Raw genomic sequence first — 27,363 nt, 5'->3', positions numbered from 1 at the left:
CCACACACCAACAACATGCATCCACACGCCAACACACATGCGCATCCACACGCCAACACACATGCGCATCCACACGCCAACAACCCGCATCCACACGCTGAAACACGCCAACACACATGCGCATCCACACGCTGAAACACGCCAAAACACATGCGCATCCACACGCACCCATACGCCAACACACATGCGCATCCACACGCCAACAACACGGCAACACGCATCCACACGCCGACACACGTCGACACACGCATCCACACGCCGACACACATGCGCATCCACACACCAACAACACTCATCCACATGCATCCACACGCCAACACACATGCGCATCCACACGCTGAAACACGCCAACACACATGCGCATCCACACGCCAACAACCCGCATCCACACGCTGAAACACGCCAACACACATGCGCATCCACACGCCAACACGCATGCATCCACACGCCAACACACATGCGCATCCACACGCCAACAACACACATCCACATGCATCCACACGCCAACACACATGCGCATCCACACGCTGAAACACGCCAACACACATGCGCATCCACACGCCAACAACCCGCATCCACACGCTGAAACACGCCAACACACATGCGCATCCACACGCCAACAACCCGCATCCACACGCTGAAACACGCCAAAACACATGCGCATCCACACGCACCCACACGCCAACACACATGCGCATCCACACGCCAACAACACACATCCACATGCATCCACACGCCAACACACATGCGCATCCACACGCCAACAACACGCATCCACACGCTAACACACATGCGCATCCACACGCTGAAACACGCCGACACACGCTCTCCTGAGAGAGTCGGGCCCCGAGGCTGCGACCACGGAGAGCGAAACCAGCGGAGAACAACTGGAGAAAAACTGACGAACAACCGGAGAACGCCCGGAGAAGGACCGGAGAACGCCTCTGTCAGTTCTTAGCTTTTATGCGTCACAACATCATCTGGTCCTTAACAGTTCCTCTCCAGGGTCTAAAAAGTAAAGTAAACACAACTTAAATGAAGCACAACACACGATATTAAACCGTTAATGATTTACCGATTAAAAAATAAGCCAAAATGCAGAAGCAGCGTGTGGAAAACTGAGTACACCCAATGATTCAAAGCTTCTAAGGTCACCTTTAGCAGCAATAACTTCAGAGAACTGTTCTTTCAAGATGCTAAAATTCATTCTCATGACAGCTCATTTGCTGCTGTGTTTGGGATCATTGCTTTGCTATCCGATAGCCCCGGATAACACCAACACGGCAGCTCTGAGCTAAAAGTGCAATAGTACGCGTTCATTCATTCATTGGTCTTAAAGTATTGGTGAAATAAAGACAGATAATGCCTTATTTAGAGATTGTATCTGCCTCGTTCTCTCTGTTATATGGATATACGCCGATCTCCAGAGATCTAAATATCTTCCGAAGGACGCCGACTTTCACCAAACTGTTATCGTGAGTAGATGAAGGTCATTTTTCAATTTCAGCCAAGAATACTCTAGACTCTAGAATACTTTGGTGCAGAGGGCCTTTGGCTACAGAACAAATCCGAATCATCATCCCTGATCCAGAGAGTCTGGAAACGACCTTATAACCCTTCACAGATTGATGGGCAGCAACAGTTGCTTCTCAAAGATCATTGCTGGTGTCTATCCTCCTTGGCATCGTGTTAACACACACCTGAAAGCTGCTTAATACCCGCTTAACACCTATGAAAGCACCTTGGCCTGTTGTCCATCTGTCTCTATTTAGGGCCTAATTCGCATCTGTGTCCTGTGAAAAAATGCAGGATAACTGATGCTAAATAACTCTAAAGAATAAACTCCTGATTGACACATGCCAAGTTAGAGTCCCAGGTACAGATCCAGCCAATCGTTTCAGAGAGATATCAGTGAAAGGATGCATCACAGCCGGCAGAAATGCAGCAGAAGTGAATGCAGCACGGGACTGCTAATGACATCCTTCATCTTCTAACAGCTTCACACACCGAGTAACACGCGCTTCACTAAAACATACCGAGCCCACATACACTCACACCGAACAGTTGAAAGCATTTCTCCTTAATTAGCGTTCAACGCTTGGCTTGACAAATAAATAGCAATCATTTAAGAACACTTAGAGAGGAATCAGACAGCACATTACACCTCACAATGTTTGGCAGCTTCCGGAATGCAATTATAAGGATGGGGGCGAAAGGTTTGGGGATGCAGCGAAGGAAAAGGGAGGAAAGGACCCAGGGAAAGATCCAGGTAAAGAGGGAGAGAAATAGAGAAAGTTAAGGAGTAAAACTGGAGATTAGGAGGGAGGGATAGGAAGTGAAGAAAGGTGAGAGGATTAATGAAGAATGACAAGGGAGAAGGGGCAAAGGTAAGGTGGGGACAGATGGGCTGTGTTCGAAACCACATACTACTCCTACTAACTTTTTGAGCTAGTAAGCGAGTTTTAATAAGCGAGAAGTTCCCGGATGCATACTAGATTCTCTGAAATGTTGGGTATGCATCATGAGGTTACTACTCATACTCAAACTACCCAAGATGCAACGTAACGTGACGTCGCCGATCGTCATTTCCTGTCAAAACGGCAGTTTCAAGCTAGCTACAACGAGGGTAGGTTCACTTCCTGTTTTCAAAACAAAAGCACCAATTGTATGGTAATGGCTTTCCCTATGATTAAAGGCAACGGGTATTTTATTTTGTGAAAATAACAGGAAGTGCGTTGCTCACTACGGCTAGCTTTAGTAGCGCCGAATTCGTCGGAACAATTCAAGGTGAACACAAGAAACTTGCTAAAGGAAAAATAAAAATAAATGGACCAGACTCAGGGAATAATTCCCTATAATATAGATCAGTGACCAGTGCTGACCAACATGTCATTGGGGTCATCAGGTGGGAACCTCCTTTCATCGGTGTTTCGTCTAGTTGGGCCCACGACACCTCCAGGAGGCTAGAGAGTGATCATTGGCGTCCCAGAGTGACCCCCCTAATGCCAGCCATCACTGCTCCTCACACCACAACCACCATCTGGAGGGGGAAGGTATTTTATGCCAGAAATAAGGTCCAGCTTTAAAAAAAACCAAAAAACTTCCCCTTTAATTTCAGGAGGGGGAGAAATAAAAGAGGTAAGATGAGCAGGAATGGGATTCAAACCCTAGTTCGGGTAGGGGGTAGTGAAAGTATAGAGGGTGCCAGAGGTGGAGGCAGGACAAGACACACTAGCAGATTCAGCAGACAAACTCACCTAAACAGTCCTATAATCACTAAAAATGCCAGCAAAAACAAAGCCATACACCTCACTCAGAGCCAACTCACCCAAAATGGCCGCCTGGTTTCAAAAGTAGTAACAAAATTGAACAAAATTGTAAATAGCCGGTATTTTGTCAGGTTTTCAACACGTTGGGGATCTAAACGACTACTTTCTCGCCTGAAAATGTTTCAAATGTTGCTAAAGTTTACAGAGTTTAGAGCTGAAGCGAAATCAGCTTCAGGAGGGCAGATTTCAAAATGCATTGTGGGTAAACGCTCTGCAACCTGTCTGATCGATCCGTATGCAGTATGTAGTTTCGAACACAGCCATGGAGAGGGGGGAAGGATGGAAAGAGGAAAGGAAAGCAGAGTGGAGAGCAGGAAAGAAAGAAGGAGAAGAAGAAGAAACTGTATAAAACTGAAGCCGAGACGCCGGTAGGAACGAAAAGAAAAAGAAACAACGAGGAAAGAATGTAGACGAGGACACGAGGTGGTTTGGAAGGAGGGAACCGTGGAGGAAGAAATGGGAGAATAAATGATAGATGAGGAGACAGATTTATATTTAGAGATGAAAAGAGAGATGAAAGGAGAATGAAAAATAGGCTTCCCTGCGGTGCCATCTTGAACTGATCAGTCCCATCATGCCTCAGTCCCAGCTGCCTTCACTTTGTAGCTTTGTAGACGTATTAGTTGTTATAACCAGAGTGGAGAAACAAAGCTTGGATAATAGCCCTTCTCATTTTGTAGCATGATGACACGTCTGAATCACATACAAATAAAACTCCACCGCTAATTTTTTTAAAGTCGCACCTAAAGCCTGTTTAGCTGCAGTACCGCTAATGTCCACTGCACCGAGTTGAAGTTCCATATATACAAACACTTATTTAACATGTTTCTGGACATTTTTATCAGCCCATTAAAAGGATAAAAAGGCGATACGAATCATTGGCACAAAGCGTGTCATACCCCGGTATGATAGGTGGCGCTGTACCCATTCCAGCTGTTGCTAATAGAGCCACTTCCTGTTGACCTCTTCACCACCAACAACAACAACAAACTCAGGCATTGGAGAAAGATGGAGAACGCAGAGCCAGATGAAGCTACGTCCCTCTACATTTGCTCTGTGATGAGCTGCTTGTTGCACAAACTCGATGCCCAACGGAGCGTTCTCCATCGCGTTGTTTGTTTCTTTCTGACGGCGACAACAACAGGAACATCGTCTCCTTTGACTTCCGGGTCACGACCCCGGGAAAACATCTGGAGCATGCGCAGAACGCAAAGTCTGATTCACCACGTGCTTCAGCGTCTGCAAGCAGGTTTAGAGTGACTTTCAGCCCAGTTATCTCGGGGTCTGAATCCCATCCGATCCAATTTATAGTCAGATTAAGGTGTCTACATGCACTTAATAACTCAGTCTGATTGTAATAGCCAATAATCCGATCCTTTCAGTGCCATATGACCCCACTGAGTGACTGCTGACATGTTTTTCCTCACATGTATTTATTTATCTGTTAATTTATAATTATTATTATTTTTGTCGTTATTGTTCTAATATACAATTATTGTAAATATTTATTTAAAAAACTTTTGAAAAAAGTTTGAGCTACTTGACTATTTTTGAATTTCCCCAACTGGGGGATGAATAAAGTATTTTTCTATTCTATATTTTATATTTTCACTAGGGCTGGGCAACGATTAAAATGTTTAATCTAATTAATCACATGATTTCCCTGATTAATCACGATTAATCGCATTTGTACGCAGAATCCAAAAATGAATGCAAAAGTAGTGTATAGCTTTTAGCATTTAGTTTTATTTTAAATGTGCTGCCATATGAACGAAAGTGCCATAACATTTATGCGTTTACGTTAATGCGCGATAAAATATTTGTCGGCGTTAAATAATTAATGAGTTAACACGATAATAGCCCTAGTTTTCACACATGTATTGTCCAAACAGTGAATATAAATATAAATTTAAGTAATCGGTTTTTATTATGAACTAGTATGTGATAAAAACTACAAATGAGTTTTACTCTTTTTGAACCCTTTGAAAGTCAAGACAAAAATATCCGTATTTGTTAAAAATTCGACCTAATTTGAATGAAAACTGTAATTTTTTTTTGCATTAAACTCGTCTCGGTATCAACCTGAGTGAGGTGAAGCATTTTGGCATCTTTTAGCTTTTAAATTTCTTTGAAAAGTCCGAGGCCTGGGTTGCGTTTCTCTCATTTAAAAAGAAGATAAAGGCTTGTGGGACTCAGGAAGTCGCTGCTTCATCTGTCACCGATAAGAATCCAAAGGAAGTCCCGCAGAACTGAGCTCTGATGAAGGCAACACACATGAAAAGCATCAGCTGGCTTTTTCACATCTCATGGATCAAGACTGCGTTGCTCGTGCACGCGCCTGTGTGTATGCACGTGCACGTGCGCTGGTTGGTGCATGCATGTCGGCGTGCGCCTGTACTGATAGAACGTGTGCGTTTGTGTCAGTTCTGCAGTGTAGATGTGACAGCTCAGTTCTGTTCTGTGTCTGTTACCAGCTGTTGTAGCTCACAAGCAATTTCAGTGCACGTGTGTGTGTGCACGTGTGTGTGTGCGTGACGGTGTTTGATGTTCGACACATCAGAGAGGGGAGAGGGTTAACATCACTGCCAGAGACAGAGAGAGTAGCTCCCCGCGCTGCCTTCATGGTTCCTGACAAAAACTTGTTAAATAAACAGCGCTGCCGACTGCGCGGATCAATCAAATTATTTGACCTTTTGCACAACAATGTAAACAAATCCACAACAGCAAGCAGCTGATTTCCTCTCAACGCTTAATTCACTCATAGCACACCCTGCAGCAGCAGATCCAACGCTTACTTATGAATGAAAAAAAAGGGCTTTTTCCAGCCCTGGGACCCGTTTGTAAGGCTTTCTCTGCCCTTAGTGCCACAAAACTAGAGCATCAAATCATTTCAAGGAATGGAAATGTGTTAAAAAGCTACACAAAACAACAAGACAAGAGTTTCACTCATAACACACACACTCTAGCAGCAGTAGAATAAGATCCAACGCTTACTTATGAATGAAAAAAGGACTTTTTTCCCGTTTGTAAGGCTTTCTCTGCCCTTAATGCTCTAAAACTAGAGCATCAAGTCATTTAAAGGAATGGAAATGTGGTAAAAAAGCTACTTTTTCACACTGTACCCACTTATTTAGGATTGCTTTTAATACCCAGTAGTATGATGACACTTTTATCTTATTTCATCTTATTCGATTTTGTTATATTTTATTGCTTTCACTGTTCTTTTATTGTTTGTTTGTTTGTTTGTACTTATTCTTCTCTTTATTTATTACCCGCTGTAAAGTACTTTGGTACACCGTAAGGATTGTCTGTAATGGGCTGTATAAATAAAGTACATTTACATTTACTGAAGCAGCAGTCGAATAAGATCCAACGCTTACTTATGAATGAAAAAAAGGATTTTTTTCCCGTTTGTAAGGCTTTCTCTGCCCTTAATACTCTAAAACTAGAGCATCAAATCATTTAAAGGAATGGAAATGTGTTAAAAAGCTACACAAAACAACAAGATAAGAGTTTCACTCATAAATCGTTCGTTATATCAATCATAAAACTAGGGCTGGGCGCGTTAACTCGTTATTGTCGCGTTAACTTGTTCATTATTTCACGCCGATAAATATTTTATCGCGCATTACCGCAGGTTTTATTATTGTAAAAGTCTGTTACTCACAGGCTTTTATTTTGTAAAAGTCTGTTGCTGTCTGCTGTGGAACAGGAAAAGAAAGTAATCGGCGGATCCACCAAACATGGAGAAGGGTACGGAACTTTTACTCGGCCATTTTCATTTTAAAGTTCTTCCAGACGGCGGAGTCGACAGAACCAAAGTCATCTGTAAACTCTGCCAAGTTGAATTGTCTTCTCAGCGTAGTAGTTCCAGTCTAAAATATCACTTAAAGGCAAAACACACAACTGATAGCAGCAAGTCATTCAAGGAAACAGACAGTGGAGCGAGGCTTCTACATAAAAACTACAGAAAGATGCTGATGTTAAAAGTGTGTTTGCACAACAAATGTTATGGCACTTTCATTCATATGGCAGCACATTTAAAATAAAGCTAAATGCTAAAAGCTATACTTTTGGATTCATTTTTGGATTCTGCGTACAAATGCGATTAATCATGATTAATCAGGGAAATCATGAGATTAATTAGATTAAACATTTTAATCGTTGCCCAGCCCTGATTAAAACATACAGTACAAAATGTTTGAATGCTTCGTTGTTAAATAAGCTGAGTAATAGTAAATTAGACCCATTATTTGCAATATGTAAGCCTATTGATTTATTGATTATTTTTTATGTCAAATAGAATTGTGTGAGTTCACAAATGTTAATTAAAAATGCTTAAACAGGCTTTTATCTGACATTATTAATGTTATAATTCCTATTTTGGGATTTCCATTTAAGACTATGCTGTATCATTTTAAGATGACAGTTAAAATACAGCTGAGATACAGCAGGCATATTTACTGTAATTATTACATGGAGAAATCTCCGGCCCTCTTTAGAAAAAGTTTGGGGCCCACCCAGCTGACTGAATCCCTCCAGCAGTTTCTCTTTGACCGCATTTCCCTTCTGTAATCCCCACCTCTGCAAAGTTTTGGGCCGAATAGAATAAACAGAAACTAAATAAGATTAATTCAGTGTCGTCTAAAACAATTCTGTGCAACTATAACCGATATAACACGAAGCCGATCCTGCTGTGTGTGCGTTTGTAATCGATAGTAGAAACAGAGCAAAGCGAGGATCTGTGCGGCCGGCCGGCAGATGAGCCTAAATGACGGCTGAGAGTCTCCTGAGAGCAGCGAGCAGCTGGATCTGAGTGTGTGCTCAGACCTGGAGAGCAGCTGTGGGTGGAACATCTCACCACACACAGACACTCACAGGACCAACGGAGGCAGCAGAAGACTCGTTTCTGCTTTCAGGTTATCAGAGACCGTCGGGATGTTTGACCTGATGCTGTTTGAGACAAAAGCCGGTTCCTTTTCCCTCCTTTTTACTCAATATTGTGAGGTTTGGAGCAATTATTGTCTGTAAAAGTGCATAATCTGTGAGGAAAACCACAGTTTTCCTTTCATACAAGCGAGCTTTGACCCATCGGGGGGAAACTGTGTTCCACACAGCTTTATTAATATTTCCCTGCATGTAACAGTCTTTGAATCGCCCTTGTTTTTTTCTTTGTGGGCCAGCTGTTGGGGGCTTGTACTTCCTGTTGCCGTGCCATTGGTCAGAAAACAGCCAATCGGGGACCCGGCTCAGAGAACAGACTTGAATGAAGGGACGACGAACACATGCACACACACTCCCCCGGTAACCGGATTCCACAGCGAAGCCCACGCACAGAAAGCAGAAAGTGCCGGCCTTGTGGAGGAGATGCACACACACGTGCACACACACGTGCACACGCACGTGTCTTCAAAGTAAGAGGCAAAAGAGAAAATGTAGAAGCAAAGAACATATTTATGATATACTCCTTGGCTGTGTTCAAAACCACATACACTGATCAACCAGACAGTATGCAGAGCGTTTACCCACAATGCATTTCGCTCCTGCCCGAGCCGAAATCAGCCGGCCTGAAGCTGATTTCGCTTAAGCTCTAAACTCTGTAAACTTTAGCAACATTTGAAACATTTTCAGGAGAGAAAGTAGTCGTTTAGATCCCCAACGTGTTGAAAACCTGACAAAATACCGGCTGTTTACCATTTTGTTCCCACAAATTCGGCGCTACTAAAGCTAGCCGCAGTGAGCTAACGCACTTCCGGTTATTTTCACAAAATAAAATACCCGTTGCCTTTTATCATAGGGAAAGCCATTACCATACAATTGGTGCTTTTGTTTTGAAAACAGGAAGTGAACCTACCCTCGTTGTAGCTAGCTTGAAACTGCCGTTTTGACAGGAAATGACGATCGGTCACGTCACGTTACGTTGCATCTTGGGTAGTTTGAGTATGAGTAGTAACCTCATGATGCATACCCAACATTTCGGAGAATCTAGTATGCATCCGGGAACTTCTCGCTTACTCAAACTCGCACACTAACTCAAAAAGTTAGTATGAGTAGTAGGAGAAGTATGCGGTTTCGAACACAGCCCAAGCACCGACTGCAGCCTGTAACTTTCTCCCATCTTTAATGATCATTTTCTCTCTCAGACGCACCTTTTCACACCAAACCTGAAGCAGAAACACTCTAAGAACAGATCTGACAGCTTCATCTGTTGCCTCAGGCCCAGCGTCAGACACCAAATCTGTAACCCGAATGCATCAAAGTCGTCTCTCTTTAAATTCTCGTTGCTTAAAACTCGTCTTTAACAGGAATTTAGAGGGCGCAGATTGTCCCGAACAGGAATGTTACAAATCTGTATCTCCTCTGTTGACCAGGTGCAGCTCATCAGCCTGTTTCATGTTAAGAGAGTTCATTAAATCCAACGGAAAAAAAACAGAGAGAAGAGGCTGGAGCACGAAGCTCAAGGCCTGCAGGGCCGGCTGGGAAACATTTCATTGGTCTGACTCAGGCTGCTGAGGCCTGTGGGACTCTGGATTGAGTTGAGAGAATAAGGAGGTAGCCTTGACTGCATCAATGTGCTCAACGTGGCTTCATTCAAGAGTTTTTCCTTTCAGAATATCCACAGCAAACAGCTCTTCAGGCTTTCTGAGTTTTTTTTTTTTTTACTGGACCTTTTGCTGGTTTGTTTATTAAACCAACCGGAGACGAAGCTGTGACTCATTCCAGCATAAAGGGCTCCAAACACAATGGATGCACCAGTGTTGTCTGGTTCTAAATGATGTGTTGTTTTTAAGATGACATGTCAGAATCTATCTGAAAGTAAGAAATAAGAGAAAATAATAATATTAATAATAATAATACTCCTTAAAGGGATAGTTCGCCTCTTTTGCCTCATACAGATGGGCACACATGAACATCCCCCCCGTCCCTTCCTCTCTCACACACACCTCTGCTCAGCCACATTTTTGTAAATGTCACGATTGTAGTGACTAATATCACAAAGCAAAGTAGTTTTTTAAATTTATTTTCAGTCTGAACAAAGTTTTATTTTGAAAAATGACAGAATTCTCTCCGTTTTATCCGTCTGTTCTCGACTCGCTCTCTCGTCTCGGTCACCTGACGCATCGACGCTGATATTAAACCCACGAACCGAGCAAAATGAGTCAAAAACAGACGTGTTTGGAAAGCTTCTGAGACAGAAGAAGAGGCTGTGACCACTAAGAAAAAGAAAGCTGCATTTTGAAGGCCATGTTTAAGCGTTACCATAGCGACCGGAGAGCGTTAGGAGGCAGAGAGGATGTTATATCAGGAGGACGCTGCTAATAAAATTACATGCAAGTACACAGTGGATTCAAGTTTATTATTATATTTACTAAATACCACAGAGTCTGTGTTGGTCGTATCATTTTATTTTGTAGTATTTATCCGCCACACCGTGAAAATATTGTCTGACATTAAACCGGTCCGTGGAGCAAGAAAGATTGGAGACCGCTGCCGTATTGAACTCAAACGAAACGAACGTGCACATGCAGTGATACGAAGGGAGAGAAAATAGGGCCAAGAGATTGTGAGGTCTGAATTTTTCCTGGAGAACGATTTTGTGATGCAAATGTATTACTCTGTTGAACGCATATTGTTCTGAAAAGCAAGCTCTTTATTTTTTAAACCCCAGCCAACTAGCCGGAACTACTTTCATCAACAGCAAAACGAGGCTGGAACTCTGCTCACAGGACGCAGCAGGGGGTAAGAAGATGTTCATAAATGATGTTGCTGATATGGGATGTTATACAGCTTCATGTCAAAAGAGGCGAACTATCCCTTTAAAGAAATGACAGAAAGCTTGTCTGGGAGGTTTCAGGCTGTGTTCAGACAAATATTGGCTTTCAAACTTGTTAAAATTGCAGAAACTCAGACTTTTGCACAGAAAGAAGAAACAATGAGCGGAAGACAGGAAATGAGAGAAGTTTCAACAGAATGCGGGACTACTTTACGCTCAGTAATAAGCAGAGCTCCCTCTCTTGACCCATGGTAGTAGTGCTGAGGTCAGAGGTCGGGATGCTTGGAGGGCCCTCAGAGCGTTTGAAGGGCCGGTTGAGCTCAGTGAGGACTGTGGAGGACCCAACCAGGAAGCTGAAGATGATGACACACCTGCTGATGGACACTCAGCGCGGCTCACAGCTTGTTTATGCTAGATACACCCCGTAATTCAAATGTAAATATTTTTAATGTCACGCTCACTTGCATGCATAACGTTTGAGAGGGAGAATTCAGAATTTAAATTTAAGTTTAAATTATATAATAATTTTTTGTTTTTAATTTAATTTAATCATTATTTTATTATATTTATGTATTTATTATATATTTTTTTTATTATTTTTATTATCAATTTTTTGTTTTTAATTATTATTATTATTTATTTATTATTTGTTATATATTTTTTATTATTTCTATTTTAATTATTTTATTTCATTTATTTTTTAATATTTTATTATTTCTATTTATTTATTTTTATTTTTAATTTCATTATTATTTTTAGTTTTATGTATTTATTATATACATATATTTTTTTAACTTTTTATTTTTTTTATTTAATCTTTTATTTTTAATTTAATTTAATTATTATTATTTTGATTGATTTATTTACCTGCTGATGGACACTCAGCGCGGCTCACAGCTTGTTTATGCTAGATACACCCCGTAATTCAAATGTAAATATTTTTAATGTCACGCTCATTTGCATGCATAACGTTTGAGAGAGAATTTATGGAATTCAGATTTATGGAAAACCCGCTGCATATGCATACCGTCAGAGTATATGTGGGCACCTTGTTTAATGGGTAAATGCAGCTTCTGAGAGCCTTTGAAAACTTGCTTCAAAATGGAGCCTTCAGCACTTTGCACCGACTGATGTGAAGGGTTAAAGGCTTTCTGTTTTATGTTGCATTCCACCAGAACCTCACATCCAGGCGGCTGCTGCCTCAGCTCCAGCTACCGAACCCGCTGATCTGCGGGGCGATAGCTGGATGACAGGCCTGCTTTGGTGTGGCTTAGCGCTCCTGCGTCCACCCCTTCATCCAGATGATGGTGGTGGTCTTTCTGCTTACACAGACAGAGTGTCCCTTCAGATAGCAGCCGCAGGGAAGCCGTGCAACGGGTGTGTGTTGGCGGCATAAAACACGAGCCGTGAGGGTGTTTCCACTGAGGCGACGAGAGTCCAGGTGATGCTCCGAGCAGTAAAGGGGGAGAGGACATAACTTTCTTCCCCCTTACACTCAGCATTTGCATTATTGTTTTGTTTTGATGAATGAAATAAACAAAAAATAATAATAATTGAAAATAAAAATTATTTTAAAAAATATATAATAAATAAATCTAAATAATAATAATGAATTAAATAAAAAACAACAAATAAAATAATAAAAATAATAATAAATATATAATAAATAAATCAAAATAATAATAATGAAATTAAATTAAAAACAAAAGATAAAATATATATATATATATATATAATACATAAAAATAAAAATAATAATGAAATTAATAAATAAAAATAATAAAAAAATAAAAAAATAAATAAAATAATTAAAATGGAAATAATAAAAAATATATAACAAATAATAAATAAATAATACTACTACTAATAATAATAATAAACAAAAATTTAATAATAAAAATAAAAATAATTAAAAAATATGATAAATAAATAAATATATTAAAATAATAATTCAATTAAATTAAAAACAAAAAATAAATCAATAAAAATTTAAATTCTGAATTCTAAATAAAAATTTAAATTCAGAATTCTAAATAGAAATTTAAATTCTGAATTCTCCCTCTCAAACGTTATGCATGCAAATGAGCGTGACATTAAAAATATTTACATTTGAATTACGGGGTGTATCTAGCATAAACAAGCTGTGAGCCGCGCTGAGTGTCCATCAGCAGGTGTGTCATCATCTTCAGCTTCCTGGTTGGGTCCTCCACAGTCCTCACTGAGCTCAACCGGCCCTTCAAACGCTCTGAGGGCCCTCCAAGCATCCCGACCTCTGACCTCAGCACTACTGCGAATTTAAAAAAAAAAAGTTATGATGGCACAAATAAATCCCCATAAAATGAGGAAAGATCAACATGGAGCTGCTCTTTGCTGCAGCACTTGGTGTTAAAGTTTGTCCTGCAGGTGGCCACACATAAAAGTGTCACAAGGAGAGTGAAAGGGTTCATCTTCTGGGGAGCACAAGAAGAAACATCTACATCATGGTACAACCAGATAGTTTCTGCTTGATAAAAGCCTTAATATAAGACTTTAGAGTAAAATGTAGGAAGCCCAATCCAAAACCTCTCCAGTCTGTTCGAACTGAAACCATCGTGTCCACAATCAGTCAATCAAAGCGCTTTTTTTTTCATCATTTAGCTTCATTAAAACATCATATATATGGTGTTTTTTATGCTAAATTTATGGGTATTTATGAATAAGAGATGAGGTCAAATATGTTCCTTTCTGTCACCGGTATCAGGAGTGTATTCATGCCGCCTTCTGCCAGCAGGCCACGGGTTCTAGAGGCTGTTTGGGTGTTTTTTCAGAGAGCTGAGCTCTTTGTTGGGGGGGGGCTGGGCATTAACCTTGGCAGAAAGCCACGTTTGCCAGCCCCCATCACCCATTTCCAGCTTGGTGAGAGTCCCCCTGACCCTCACAGATTCCCTTTCTATGTTCATCGCAGACACAAGCAATAAAAAGCCAAAAACACTGAAGACTTTATAGGAAAAAAAACTGCATTCAGTGTGAAGAAACGGTCTCATAAAAACCTTTGGCACCATGGAAACCGTTATCAGTGCATCATTTCACAAAGTTAGAACCGTCACAGTGATTTCTAGGAACACACTGCAAAAAATAGGGGTCTTCAAACAAGATAAAAAACACTAAAACTAAGGGAAAAGGTACTCAAAACAAGTGAAAAAATCTGTCCATGCAGCAAGATAATTTGACTTGGCAAGATTTCTTAAATTAAGATTGTAGGAGTCTCGTTTCTAGATTTAACAAAGGCAGTTTTGTGAACAAACATTTGTCATATGCTTAAAATCCAAGGAATAAAGTGTGTTTTCAGATATTTTCTGTGTGACTCTTGAATCAAGCATGTTGAGTTTGTTATTGAATCTTAAAACAAGATTTATTTTGATGAGACTTTGGAGGAGAAACGTAATACATCTTATTTTAAGTGTTAATTGTCTCATTTTATGATTTCCTGCCTGTTTGAGACAAAACAAAGTAAAGTTTTGCTTGATATAAGATTATACTGTTAAGTTGAAGACTTAAAATAAGAAATTAATTCTTAAAACAAGAAAAAAATATCTAGCACTTCTAAATGTAAGGTTTTTTTTCTTGGTAAGAACCAAATAATTTGCAGTGCAGAGATGTCTCAAATGGGTATTAACCCATCGATCAAACTCTGTGTAAACCATCTGGATATCAAAATAAAGCTAAAACTTGCGAGACTCCATCAGAGCTGGATTCAATCGGGCGTTCCCCTGGAGGTCAATGATCTGAGCAGATATCTGTGCATACTTTATTAGATTAGTCTGTTGGTTTTTGTAGTTTTGAACCAGGATCAATTAGATCAGGTAATATCACCAGGGCCGGCCAAAGCCTTTATGGGGCCTTAAGCAGAATTTAATTTGGGGCCCCCCTACCATCACCTCAGCTCCAGATGCCTCATTATTCCATAGGCTACACTGTTATGTGTGTAACGGACCCACAATCATTAGCATTATTTGTAATCATCTTACATTATACAGGTGTCGTTCTTGTTTTTAACCTTAAAGGGATAGCAAACTCATAAATATGGTTTAATTAACTTCTACATAAAGAGTGATGTATAAGTATGGCTCATTAATTTAACTATTTGAAAGTAACATCAGCAGGCTGGAGACTGCATTTATGGTAAACATGTTAAATAGTTTAATTTCTTTCAGATGTGCAATGGTGTGCAAAATGTTCAAAATCCAAATACAAAATAGAATCAAATGACATTCACATTATCTTACAGAAAAATAAAGTTGTAATCAAAATTGAATACTTAAATAATAAATACAACACTAAAATAATTTTGCCCAACGGTGGCAGCAGCCAACAGGAGGCATAAATTAACCTAGTATTAGTATTTTGTCAAAATAAGTTTTTTTTCTGGTGTAATACAATTTCGTTTAAATTATTCAATGTTATTTTAATTTCATGTATATATTTACTTTTTTTAATCACAACGTCTCGGTGCTCTCTGGGGCCCCCTGGTGGCGTGGGAGCCCTAAGCGACCGCATAGTTGGCATATGCCGGCTCTGAATATCACCATAAAAGGATCGAAGGTCAAACAAACTTGTTGTGGTTGTGGAAAAGTCCGGGTTCGGACCCCCAAAGTCGTCATTAAAATAAACCCGGGTCATCTGAAATCTTTCTGCTGTTCCGGCGTGAGCTCACAGCCTCTGAGTGTTTTCTCTCTCTCTCTCTCACACAATCTTTCACCAACAGCCAAGGATGTTGGACTTCTGCCCAGCATGTAAATTAATCTGCCATTTCCAACAATTTCCATCAGGAGCCATTCAGACTGTGTAGCAGGATAATTTGACAGCAGCCCGGTAGGAAAATGGCCAGTGAGGCAGTAATGTTTGATTTATTTCATATTTTTGTCCTCTATGGTTTTGCCGTTGCCTTGTTCAAAGGCCCCAGCTGGATATAAGAGGTGGTTATAAATAAAAGATGAGTGAGATGGATGGTGATAAATGAATGGATGGAAGGATGGATGGATGGATATTAGAACTATTGAGTCAACAAACTGACTTAGATAAACAACTGAATAAAGTAAACGGATGAATAGCAAAGGACTGATTGAACAGAGGGATAAATAGATGGATTCATCAATGGGGAAAAAAGACAACAAATGCACCGAGGACTGAACGAATGATGGTGAACCTGCGCTGAGATGGGAAAAGCAGGTCTAAAACATCAATGAGTTTACACTCTATGATTATACGAACAAGTCTACAGTTATTTCCTCAGGTCGAATTGTTCTTCAATCACTTCTTATTCAGGCTTAGAAATAATCCCACAAACATCAATCAATTAGCAGCACCAGCTCTGAGGAAAGCAGAAGTCAGAAAACCGAGTCCAAACCGGACAAAACTGCCCCAAAGAGTGGCCGTTAGTCTCTGTATGTGCCCTGTAGGTCTACATAAAGCCAGATTCCAGCCATACGATGTTGTTTTCTTAGCTTTTGCTTCGTCATTATCAGAGGTGGGTAGTAACAAGTTTTTGAAAACATTATACTTCTAGGAGTAGTTTTAAATCCCTATACTTTTTACTTTTACTTGAGTAGATGTGTGCAGCAGAAACTGTCCTCTTACTCCGCTACATTAGGCTACAATGAGCTGGTTACTTTTCTTCTTACCTCTTTGGTATTCTACGCCTCATTATTTTTATCCCCCCGCGTACGCCTCATTTTAATGTTTTATTCTGACAGAGAGAGAGACTTCCATCAAAGGCTCTACCACCTGACTGTGTTCCACCAATCAGACGCAGCTGTGCAGCCGTGCAGTCAATCTCAGCGGCGGGACGGGTTAGCTTTAGCATTAGCAGTCGTAGCAAACAAACAAAGAAACAGATGAAAAATGTCAGAACCAACGGTGGGAAATGAAGACGCAGACGAGGCCTCATACTGAAAGCATGTTTACCTTACAAAGAGTGAGAAACAGCAGCTACATTATGTGTCTTCTGTGGCAACCAAAACAAACGCACATTTCAGCAGAAACTCAACATCTAACCTGAGGAAACATGTAGCGCTAAGTTTCCTAAACTCGTTTTTCCCCCCATGGATAGGTGAATGTTTGTTTTTTAGGTTACATATGGGTTACATATGTTTTAAACATTTCCTAAGTCGCTTTTATTTTTTATTGAAGTACCTGAATTTACCTGGATTATTTTAATTTAAGCTATTTTGTAATTAATTAATTCATTTTAATTTATTTGATCAATTGGATGAACTCTAATTGGCCTAAAGATGATTATTTAGTATTTCTGTCTGTCTGATTGAATGCTTGTGTTAACAAATAAATCAGACGTTACTCAACAGTTACTCAGTACTTGAGTAGTTTTTTCACCAAGCACTTTTTTACTCTTACTCAAGTAATTATTTGGATGAATACTTTTTACTTTTATTTGAGTATAATTTTTGGCTGCTCTACCCACCTCTGGTCATTAATTACAGGTTAAGTTGGGATCTGCTGGCGGTCCTGTTTTTGGTTTAGGTTCTGTAAGGTTGGGGGAACAGCCCTAATTCTGAGACTGCTTTGTTTTGGCCGGGATTCCTGAGTATTCATTTGCATTAAAACTCTCTTTTAAGCTTTTGAATTGTTGCTGCTTTGAAGGGGTTTTTATATATTGTGGGTCCTCTGACCCAACCATTATTATACGGGGCTAATCAGACAGATTGAACAGCTGATAAATGGTCAAATTCCAGAATAAATTAGCAGTCACACGAAAAAAGAACAAAAAAAATTTCCAATGAAACATGTTTAGAAATGAGCTAAAACTCTGAAAACAATGTTAAAAACAGTCCTCCAGATTAAACCAATCATCTGCTGAACTTGTGAAGGAATAAAACACACTAAGAAGTGATTTCATAGAGGCTCAGAGGACAATTCAAAGAGACTCAAACTCAACCAACAGCTATATTATATCTGCATGTAAACTATTCCAGAACAAGTGACACACCGGCCAGGAAGCAGACATGCTCGGCGTCTCTTTGTGAGCATATTTGTGGGTGTTTGCTTGTTTATGAGGCTCTCATGGCCCAATAATGTCCTTATGACAGAAAGGAAAGCATCAAAAGGAAGGAAGGTTATTCTGAGGTCTGAAAACAAGCAGAGGCCTTCAGACGCACAATGGGATTTTAACAGCATTTTACACCACTGTCAATGATAATGTTTGTTTGGCCCTGTTGGCTCGCCCAACACAGGCTGTGGATGATTGCCTTCTAACGCCTAAAAGTGTGGTGGGGAATCATTCTCTGGAACTTTCTGAGATAAAGAAGAGTTTTTCTCTTAAGAGTACTCCACGACTCCCTTCTTCTCACTTTATGCGGCGGTTTGGGCCAGAAAACCCCCCCGATAAGTCCCCCGATAACAACAACAAGGCAGCTCTGAGCTGACCTTGGGTCGTTTGGTACCGGGCCGCACAGAAAGAATAAATAAGTTTTAAATAAGTCTTTTATTGTCAGATGCACAGAACAACAGAGTCGGACTGGGCACTGAAATCCTTAGGACAGGACACCGTACAGCAGCTACCATAACAAGACATAACATGCCGTAACATGACATTAGTACTCTAACAATAAATAGGCAATATGGATACTACAAAATAAACATTTTACGCTAATTACTAGAGCTATACTGAACATATAATACACATAACAGCCTATGCTAATCTCAGACCTATACTAACCTAGAAACATAAGATAAAAATGCAATATTGTGCAATATTACATGTTGTAGTGCAAACAGCAGAGGAGGTGGGCATGTGTAAAGTGTCGAGTGTGAAAGTGATGACAGTGCATTATAGTCCATTTAGAAGCCTGATGGCCTTACGATAGAAACTGTTCTCCAGTTTTAATGTAAGCTAAATAACTTACATTATTTCCGTTTTATTTATTATCCGAGTCTGAACAATGTTTTTAATTTTGAAAAATGACTGAATTCTCTCCGTTACAGCCGTCTATGACTCACTCATTGACACGTATCAAGATGCTTGTATCGCTCACGTGATACATTAACGCTAATATAAAACCCAACAAGCTAGCAAAGTGAGTAAAAAACAGACGTCTTTGCAAAGGGGAAAAGGCCCAGTGAGGAGACAGAAGAAGAGCCTGTGACCACTAAGAAAAAGAAAGCTGCATTTTACCGACAACACCAGGAGACCAACTTAAAATATGGATTTATCGTGACCCGCTGTGCATCATATGCGGCGACCGGCTCTCCAATGAGGCAATGAAGCCTTCAAAACTGCTTCACCACTTGGAGACCAAGCACCCTGCATTAAAAAACAAGCCGTATCATTTTACTGTGTTATATTTATCCGGCACACCTTAAAGGCCGGTCCGTGAAAACATTGTCGGACATTAAACTGGTCTGTGGCACAAAAGTGTTTGGGGTCCGCTGAGTTATTTAGATATCCGCCGATCTCCAGTGATCTAAATATCGTCCGAAGGCCGCCGACTTTCACCAAACTGTTATCCTCGAGTAGATGAAGGTATTTTATGCCAGAAATAAGGTCCAGTTTTAATAAAACCGAACTTTTCCTTCAAGCGCATAAGACAGACGATACGCCCACTGTGCTTTGATAAAAGAAGGAATTTACAGTAGGACTGACCTGATGGCATTGTGGGTTGGACTCCCTGGCGTATGAGTACGAACTCCTTTCGGTTTTACCTGGAACAGGAAGAAGAGAGGATGCAGTTAGCAGAAGGAGACGTCTCAGATATATTCTGTGAGGTGTAGGACACAGGATCAGAGAAGCTATACCGAACAGACAGGTTTCAGAGTGTTGACACGGTGATTTCTTTGTTTGTAAGGTGTAAACAATGAAAATAACGCAGCTTTTTTCCCCCTAACACTTAAAAATAAAGGTTAATTCATTCATTCACCCCAGATCCACTGAACATGGGGCTGTGCAGTAATCGGGTTGTTGTTTAAGGACTAAAAAAGGACGAAAAACATCCTTCAGTCACTCACTCAGCTAAAAAAAATGGTCCCTAAACAGTCTCCGAAGAACATTTTTATCTAAAGTGTAGATCGTCAGACCAACAAATGCATTAATTTATTAATTCAGTCCAAAAAAAGCAACAAAAGGGTGAAAAAAACATCCTAAAACTGGGATGTATCACGTAAAATGTGCTTAAATATATATATTTCCATTAGAAAGCAGCCAAAGGGAGCCTGTGTGTGCATGTGAGAGAGTTCTGTATATTTAGTACGTACAGGATGAAAAGGGATTCGCTCTGCAAACACAAAGCTTTTCATTTCCATCCCTCCTACAGGTGTAGAATTTGTTGTTTCTGCACGATCAGCCACGACACGCCAAATAAGACACAAAGTCCAAGGAAACAAAGACAGAAAAGCCCGACTCGTGATGAGACAGAATTCTCTAATGACAAATATCTTAAACGATACGTGGACGTATATATTCTACAGCATCAGCTCTGACGGTCTGCTGTTTAAATGCTGTTTAAATGCTTATTTTCCTGCTTTTTTCTTTCATTTAAGCTCCGTCTCACCGGACAAACGTCGGTCCACGGAGACTCGTTAGCGTCTGGCTGAGAAACCGTACAGACGAACCGGATAAATTCTCAGAAAGGAACAGAAAATGCTTCTCGGAGAACACGTGTGACTGACACCGTCACCTCAAAGAGTATTTTCTTCCAGCACTGAGGGGTTCTTTGAAGGCGCCGTACAAAGCGTGACCTTCACACTCAGAGTTCAGACACCACAACACAGTAATTGATAGAAAGTAAACTCCACAACAAGCTCAAGCACCATAGCAACTGCAGATGGGCAACAGATTCAAAGAATAGCCTCGACCTCCGACCCCAACAGGGAGAGGTTTCGGTGGCTCTTTTTTCCTGTGAATGATACATGTGCGCTTTGGTTTTCCTGTGAGAGTGCTTTGGTTTCTCTTTAAAAGGGTTGTTCTGACTTACAGTCTTTTATCTTTTGATGGAACAATTCTATCCTGCAGGTATTCCCCTCCAGGATGGCAGGATCCATCCATGATACTGAAGAGGGGTCAACCCAGCTGAACACCTATACGTTTTAGGACATGATGCAACGTCTGAAGAAACTTGAATGCGTCCAGTATGGCTCCAAAGGCTTGTGGAATCAACATTGTGAGGTGGACCAACACCTTATTACCCAAGTTTGTTTTTCCCTTTAACTGGCGTAGAACGACCTCGAAATAAAACCCAAAGAAAACCAGATGCTCTGATCGTGTGGGAGTGGGGGCTACAGCTAAAACACCCAATCAAAGTGCTTTTCCAAGAATATCATCGGTCATATTGATCGGTCATTCTGGTGACATCTTCACAAGCCAGTCCAACATCTAAGAGAGAGAGATTCACATCGTAATTAACCGCTAACGCATCGCAATTAAAGAGGAATCAGAGTTCAAGAACGGGTCAATTTACTGTAGAGCGCTACTAAAGCTAGCCACAGTGAGCAACGCACTTCATGAGGTTACTACTCATACTCAAACTACCCAAGATGCAACGTAACGTGACGTCGCCCATCGTCATTTCCTGTCAAAACGGCAGTTTCAAGCTAGCTACAACGAGGGTAGGTTCACTTCCTGTTTTCAAAACAAAAGCACCAATTATATGGTAATGGCTTTCCCTATGATAAAAGGCAACGGGTATTTTATTTTGTGAAAATAACAGGAAGTGCGTTGCTCACTGCGGCTAGCTTTAGTAGCGCCGAATTCGTGGGAACAAAGTTGTAAACAGCCGGTATTTTGTCAGGTTTTCAACACGTTGGGGATCTAAACGACTACTTTCTCACCTGAAAATGTTTCAAATGTTGCTAAAGTTTACAGAGTTTAGAGCTTAAGAGAAATCAGCTTCAGGCCGGCTGATTTCGGCTCGGGCAGGAGCGAAATGCATTGTGGGTAAACGCTCTGCATACTGTCTGATCGATGAGTATGCAGTATGTAGTATGTAGTATGTAGTATGTAGTATGGAAGTATGTAGTATGCAGTATGTAGTATGTAGTATGTAGTATGCAGTATGTAGTATGCAGTATGTAGTATGCAGTATGCAGTATGTAGTATGCAGTAAGTAGTATGTAGTATGTAGTATGCAGTATGTAGTATGCAGTATGTAGTATGTAGTATGCAGTATGTAGTATGTAGTATGTAGTATGCAGTATGCTGTATGTAGTATGCAGTATGCTGTATGTAGTATGTAGTATGCAGTATGCAGTATGTAGTATGCAGTAAGTAGTATGTAGTATGCAGTAAGTAGTATGTAGTATGCAGTATGTAGTATGCAGTATGTAGTATGTAGTATGCAGTAAGTAGTATGTAGTATGCAGTAAGTAGTATGTAGTATGCAGTATGTAGTATACAGTATGCAGTATGTAGTATGCAGTATGTAGTATGTAGTATGTAGTATGCTGTATGTAGTATGCAGTATGCTGTATGTAGTATGTAGTATGCAGTATGCAGTATGCAGTATGCGGTTTCGAACACAGCCTAAGACTTCAGTTGGAGAATTGCATGGCATCGTGGGAAAAATGGATCGGGTATGCACCATGAATAGCGTGACATTTGGCTACGATGTATGAATGTGTAAAAGAATATTTTCTATATCACCCACGATGTTCCTTGTACACGTAAAATAAATAAAAAGTTAACGGACGTCTTTGGTCTAACGCGATAAAAACGGGCTGGAATAAAACAGCTGGATATCAGAGCCCTTTAAATGAGGATTGATAAGTACACGATAAGAAGTTGAAGCCACTTTGGCAGGTAAGCGACGATCGCTGTAACACACGAGTGTGTCTGGCTGTGAAAACGGCATCTGCTGAATTTTGCCGTTTGTAGACAACAAAGCTGATTTCTGAACAGGCTTTCCCTTCCTATGAGCTGCGGGACCGATTCGATGACTATTTTTACCTCACACAGACCTTCTTTTTTGGATAAAACCTTAAATCTCGAGCCAGTCTAAAATATCAAACCGCAGTCAGTGTGTAATTAGGTTCTGCTTGTCGGTACGAGATGAAATGGAGGGGTTTCATGTGCGGAGGAAAATGAAGCGTGTACACGGTTGCAGGGCTGGAATCAGGCGTGTATAGACCAGCGCTGAATACGTGCCAACATGGTAGTCCATGCAGAAGAGGCTGATAATTACAGGCGTACAGAATAGGAATGTGGTCGACTGTGTGTGTGTGTGTGTGTGAAAGAGAGACAGAGGGAGAGGGAATGTGTGTTTTGTGTGTGACCGATACAGCGGCCTCGGCTTCAGCTACAACCGATGCCAGCTGGACCGGTTTGGCACGTATACAAAGACACCCCATACACACCAGAACACACACAAAGTGCAGGAAATTACTGGCACAGATGCGCAGAAATACACATGTAAATATACAGAATTTTCATATATATATATGCATGTTTATGTATATGTTTATACGTGTATATATGCAGCAGAATGCATCCGTGCAGAGACACACGTGCGCGTAAAAAGGACCACGCAGAGCCAAAAATATTTCAACGATTGGATAATCAAATTGCACAATTTCTTGTGAAAATTGTAAAAAAAAAATAAAAGAATGAATTAAATTAAAAGCAGCAAAAGGTTGAACTGGAGAGAAATATAAAATGGTTTTTAAACGGCAGAAAAAAATAGAAAAAAATACGTGTTTTTTAATTTTTTTAATTCATTCTTACTTCATTTTACCTCCTTATTTAATTTTTTTTTTTATTCAACTGAAGTTATATTAAAAGGCTGCTAATTTCTTCCAATAGTAGAAGATAAAAGAGGAGGAAAAAGGGGGTAATTCACAGGGCACGCGGTGATGGAAAGCCCAGCACTCCTCACGCTAACCGGGGGTCTGGAGCTGGGACTTTAACATGGAGGGGGGCCAGCGTTGGCACCAGCTTCCTTCCTTCTGGCACGGCAGCCGTAAATAAAATACCCAGCCGAGCAGCATTTACGTTTATAAAAACCCGGCGTATATACGTTCAGGCTCTGAAAACGCTCGAGTACGTCTCAGATCCGAGGACACACACAGAGTGTTCACCTATAAACTGATCCATGCCTGATTTCTGAAGGCCCGTAATAATAACCTCACGTTTCGCTTTCCTTTAACATTTTATTTATTTATTTTTTTTAAATTGAGCCGGAGGCCACAGCAGCAGCTGTTTACTCTATTAGTGCAATATCGATAAGTTGAATTTTCTTCTGTTTTTTTAAATGACTAAATCTACAGATGATCCATTATTATTTTTGTTGTGAAATTGAGGCCAATTTCTGATTCAAAGAATTTAAAAACCCGGGTTTTTGCTTCTGCCTCCTGCCACACACACACACACACACACACACACACACACTGGATAAAGACCATTTTACTTGATGAAAAGGAGTCGAGTGTATTTAAAAAAAATCAAAAATCACGTCTTAATTAAATGCTTCTTTAAAGTAGATCTTTTTTGAAAAATAATCGGTATTAAATTTCCTCTCATAAAGCTTCATTTCTCAGAAGGTTAAGAATCTCCTACGAATGTAGATAAAATAAAAATAAAACATATTTTTGGACGACAGGATTAAAAACACAACAAAATCAGGTCATTTTATTGCAAATAAAAAAACTTTTAATGGAGTTTTTATTTTATTTTATTCAAGATAATACAAATCAGTCGTTGTTAGGCTGATATCATTCAGTTAATTTGGTTTATTTTTCATCTGGAAGAAATCTTATTACATTTGCTCTGAAAAATACCCTTTTTTTTTATTCTTCCTTTTGTTTAACAGAGAATGTTCTCAGATATTATCGGATCGAATCCCAGCACAACCTCTTTTCCTTTAGCATCTACTTTCCTTGACGCTTAATAAGGAATCTCAGCAGCTTTTTCAGACCGTAACGTAAGGTTCAGATCATGAGAAAGCACTTCAAGGAACCTCATCAGCCTCCAGAGGGTTCTTTGGCAAACCCACTTCAATCAATTTCATCTGACAAAGAGGATCTTATGTCAACATCACCTTCCAGAACCTCCTCTTGAAGGGAACGGAAATTTAAAGCATTAACAATAAAGATATGTCGAGATCTGAAGCCTCGTGTTATTAAAACTCTGCACTGCCTCTACGTTCCTATCGGGGTGAAACGTGGGGGTCCAATGTGCTGCTGAAGGACCCTTGGACAGGGGCTGTAATGGGAAGACAACCACAGCTGCCAAAGACACAGCGATAATCCAGAAGGCCAACTTAAAAACAGTCGTAAGTGATTCCTTCATAACATAAAAGGCTGTTTAAGGATGTTGTTTGTGTAGATAAAACAACAAAAATAGGAATAAAGGTTCTTTAAAGGGAGAAATTTCTTAAAATACACCTGTATGCTTCTTATAATTAGGGATGTCCCGATCCGATCACGTGATCGGATATGTAGCCTATCTATATATGTATATTTATTCTCATTATTTATTTTTTATCAGAACTATAATATTTAAAAATAACAGCTTAGTATTTCCTGTTCTGTGGTGGTACAGAGTCAGACCGTCTCAACCATAGACATGATATACGTAGACGCCTCATAGACTGACGTATCAGCGCGGCGGCCATCTTGGATGGGTCTCCAATGCCTCCACATTGCATTTATTTCCACTGAGGAAGGTGTTTATCCCCCAACTACAATAATCAGAACTCCCCAAACTTTTATGTCTCTGGTGACACGGTAGAAATGTTGGTTTTCATTAAAAAAAAAACAACGTACATTTCCTTCTGTGAAGCCAGAGGAGGAGAGTAACAATTAGGAGTGCAGTTAAAGCACATTACTGGCCTTACTTTAGAACACTGGGGCACTTTTATTTGCTTATTTGTTGACATGCCTGCAGGTATTTCAGGTTTTTATATTAGACATTGTTGCACTAAACTACAATGTGAAGAATTTGTTTATTACTTGATTATTTTTGTTGTTCAAGCTTCCTCACAGAAGTGCTCTGTTTATAAGTTTTAAATGATAAAATAAGTGAAGAAAATAAGAAATCAGGGACATCCTGGATCTGTTTCTTCGCCGTTGTTCATTTTTTTAATGTACTGTAGAAGCATCGGATCATCCCTATTTATCACTTCAAAAAAGGAATGTACTTAGTCTTAAATGAACTACTAAGGAAAGTAAGACATCTAAAATATGTTCTTTGTTTAACCATCTCATGGAGAAAGAGTCAAACTTTTCAGCATTCTTAAACACCACAGGCTTAGAAAGGATCATGGCTGCCTAACATATGATATATATATTTTTACAATGGAACCATCACCTTTATGGACATTATTTTGCTGGCTGACTTGGTTACATGCAAAGAAAACACATTACAATGAAATGTGGTCACTTTCTGCTCGGTTTCAGATGAAAACATCACTTGTTTAGGCTTAGAAAACAACCACGTTCAAGGCGGAAAAACATTCCTTTTGCAACACGACTGCACATGCAGTACCTCTCACGGCCACTAGAGGCTGCATAATCTTTTAACATGCTAATTAGCCCGTTATCTCCATAACTTTGCAGGGCAGAAAGAAGCAGGGGTCGACACATTAATCAAAAAGGTCAAAATATGGAAACAAAATAGTTATTAGCTCAGTTTTTGGCATAGTTCTACGCCTTTATGGACCCAAAAACCAGTGTTTCCACACAGGTATTATGCTAAACAGCCAATCAGAGGGATCGCTTTGACTTCAGCATACCCAACTCTAACTCAACATGTAACTCCATCCAAAAAGGCATCGATCGGGTTCAATAGAGACGATATCACAGAGTGAGACTCACTGAAAAGTTTCTCAATAGTTTCTTTCATCTGATCTGATTTTCCAGTATCAACAGTCCCATAACGGCTAAAAGTGACTCTCTAATCTCAAAAGAAGCTTCTAAAAGAAAACTTTAGAGGTCGGCTCTACTTCTGCTAACCTCTGAATTATTCCCAGAGAGCCTGAGTGACATTTTTTTCCTCAAGATGACAAATCAAAAGAGGCTCATTGGTGTAGGTTAGGAGAGGTATCACTTCTTTCTGTTGGTCTCAAGAATATATGAAAGTATACAAGCCTCTAAAAATCACTCTACGTTATCCATTAAACAAAAATGGGAGAGATAAATAAAATAATAGGGGTGGATCTAGATTTTTCTTTTGTTGTTTTATATTTAGGTAAAATCCTGCATTAGGACAGGTATCTGTCGAAGATACTTCTGGCAAGTGGTAGGAAAGCCATAAACCAGAAGGTGGTTCCAACCAGATCCTCC

At 40.0% G+C, this 27,363-nt stretch overlaps 1 protein-coding gene across 3 annotated transcripts in view; it reads right to left on the bottom strand.

Annotated features, from left to right (window-relative positions):
- tcf4 (transcription factor 4) overlaps positions 1-27,363 on the bottom strand; it is a 297,188-nt gene that overhangs the window by 135,901 nt on the left and 133,924 nt on the right. For all 3 annotated transcript variants that reach the window (XM_075456126.1, XM_075456124.1, XM_075456125.1), the window contains one exon: positions 19,739-19,797. In XM_075456126.1, coding sequence (XP_075312241.1) covers positions 19,739-19,797 — 59 coding nt within the window. The remainder of the gene's footprint in view (positions 1-19,738; positions 19,798-27,363) is intronic.

Source organism: Odontesthes bonariensis, chromosome 22, assembly GCF_027942865.1.
Source record: "Odontesthes bonariensis isolate fOdoBon6 chromosome 22, fOdoBon6.hap1, whole genome shotgun sequence".
In the NCBI taxonomy this organism is placed as follows: Eukaryota; Metazoa; Chordata; class Actinopteri; order Atheriniformes; family Atherinopsidae; genus Odontesthes; species Odontesthes bonariensis.
Note: the sequence above shows the minus strand (reverse complement) of the source record. Positions and strands in the feature narration are given on the sequence as shown.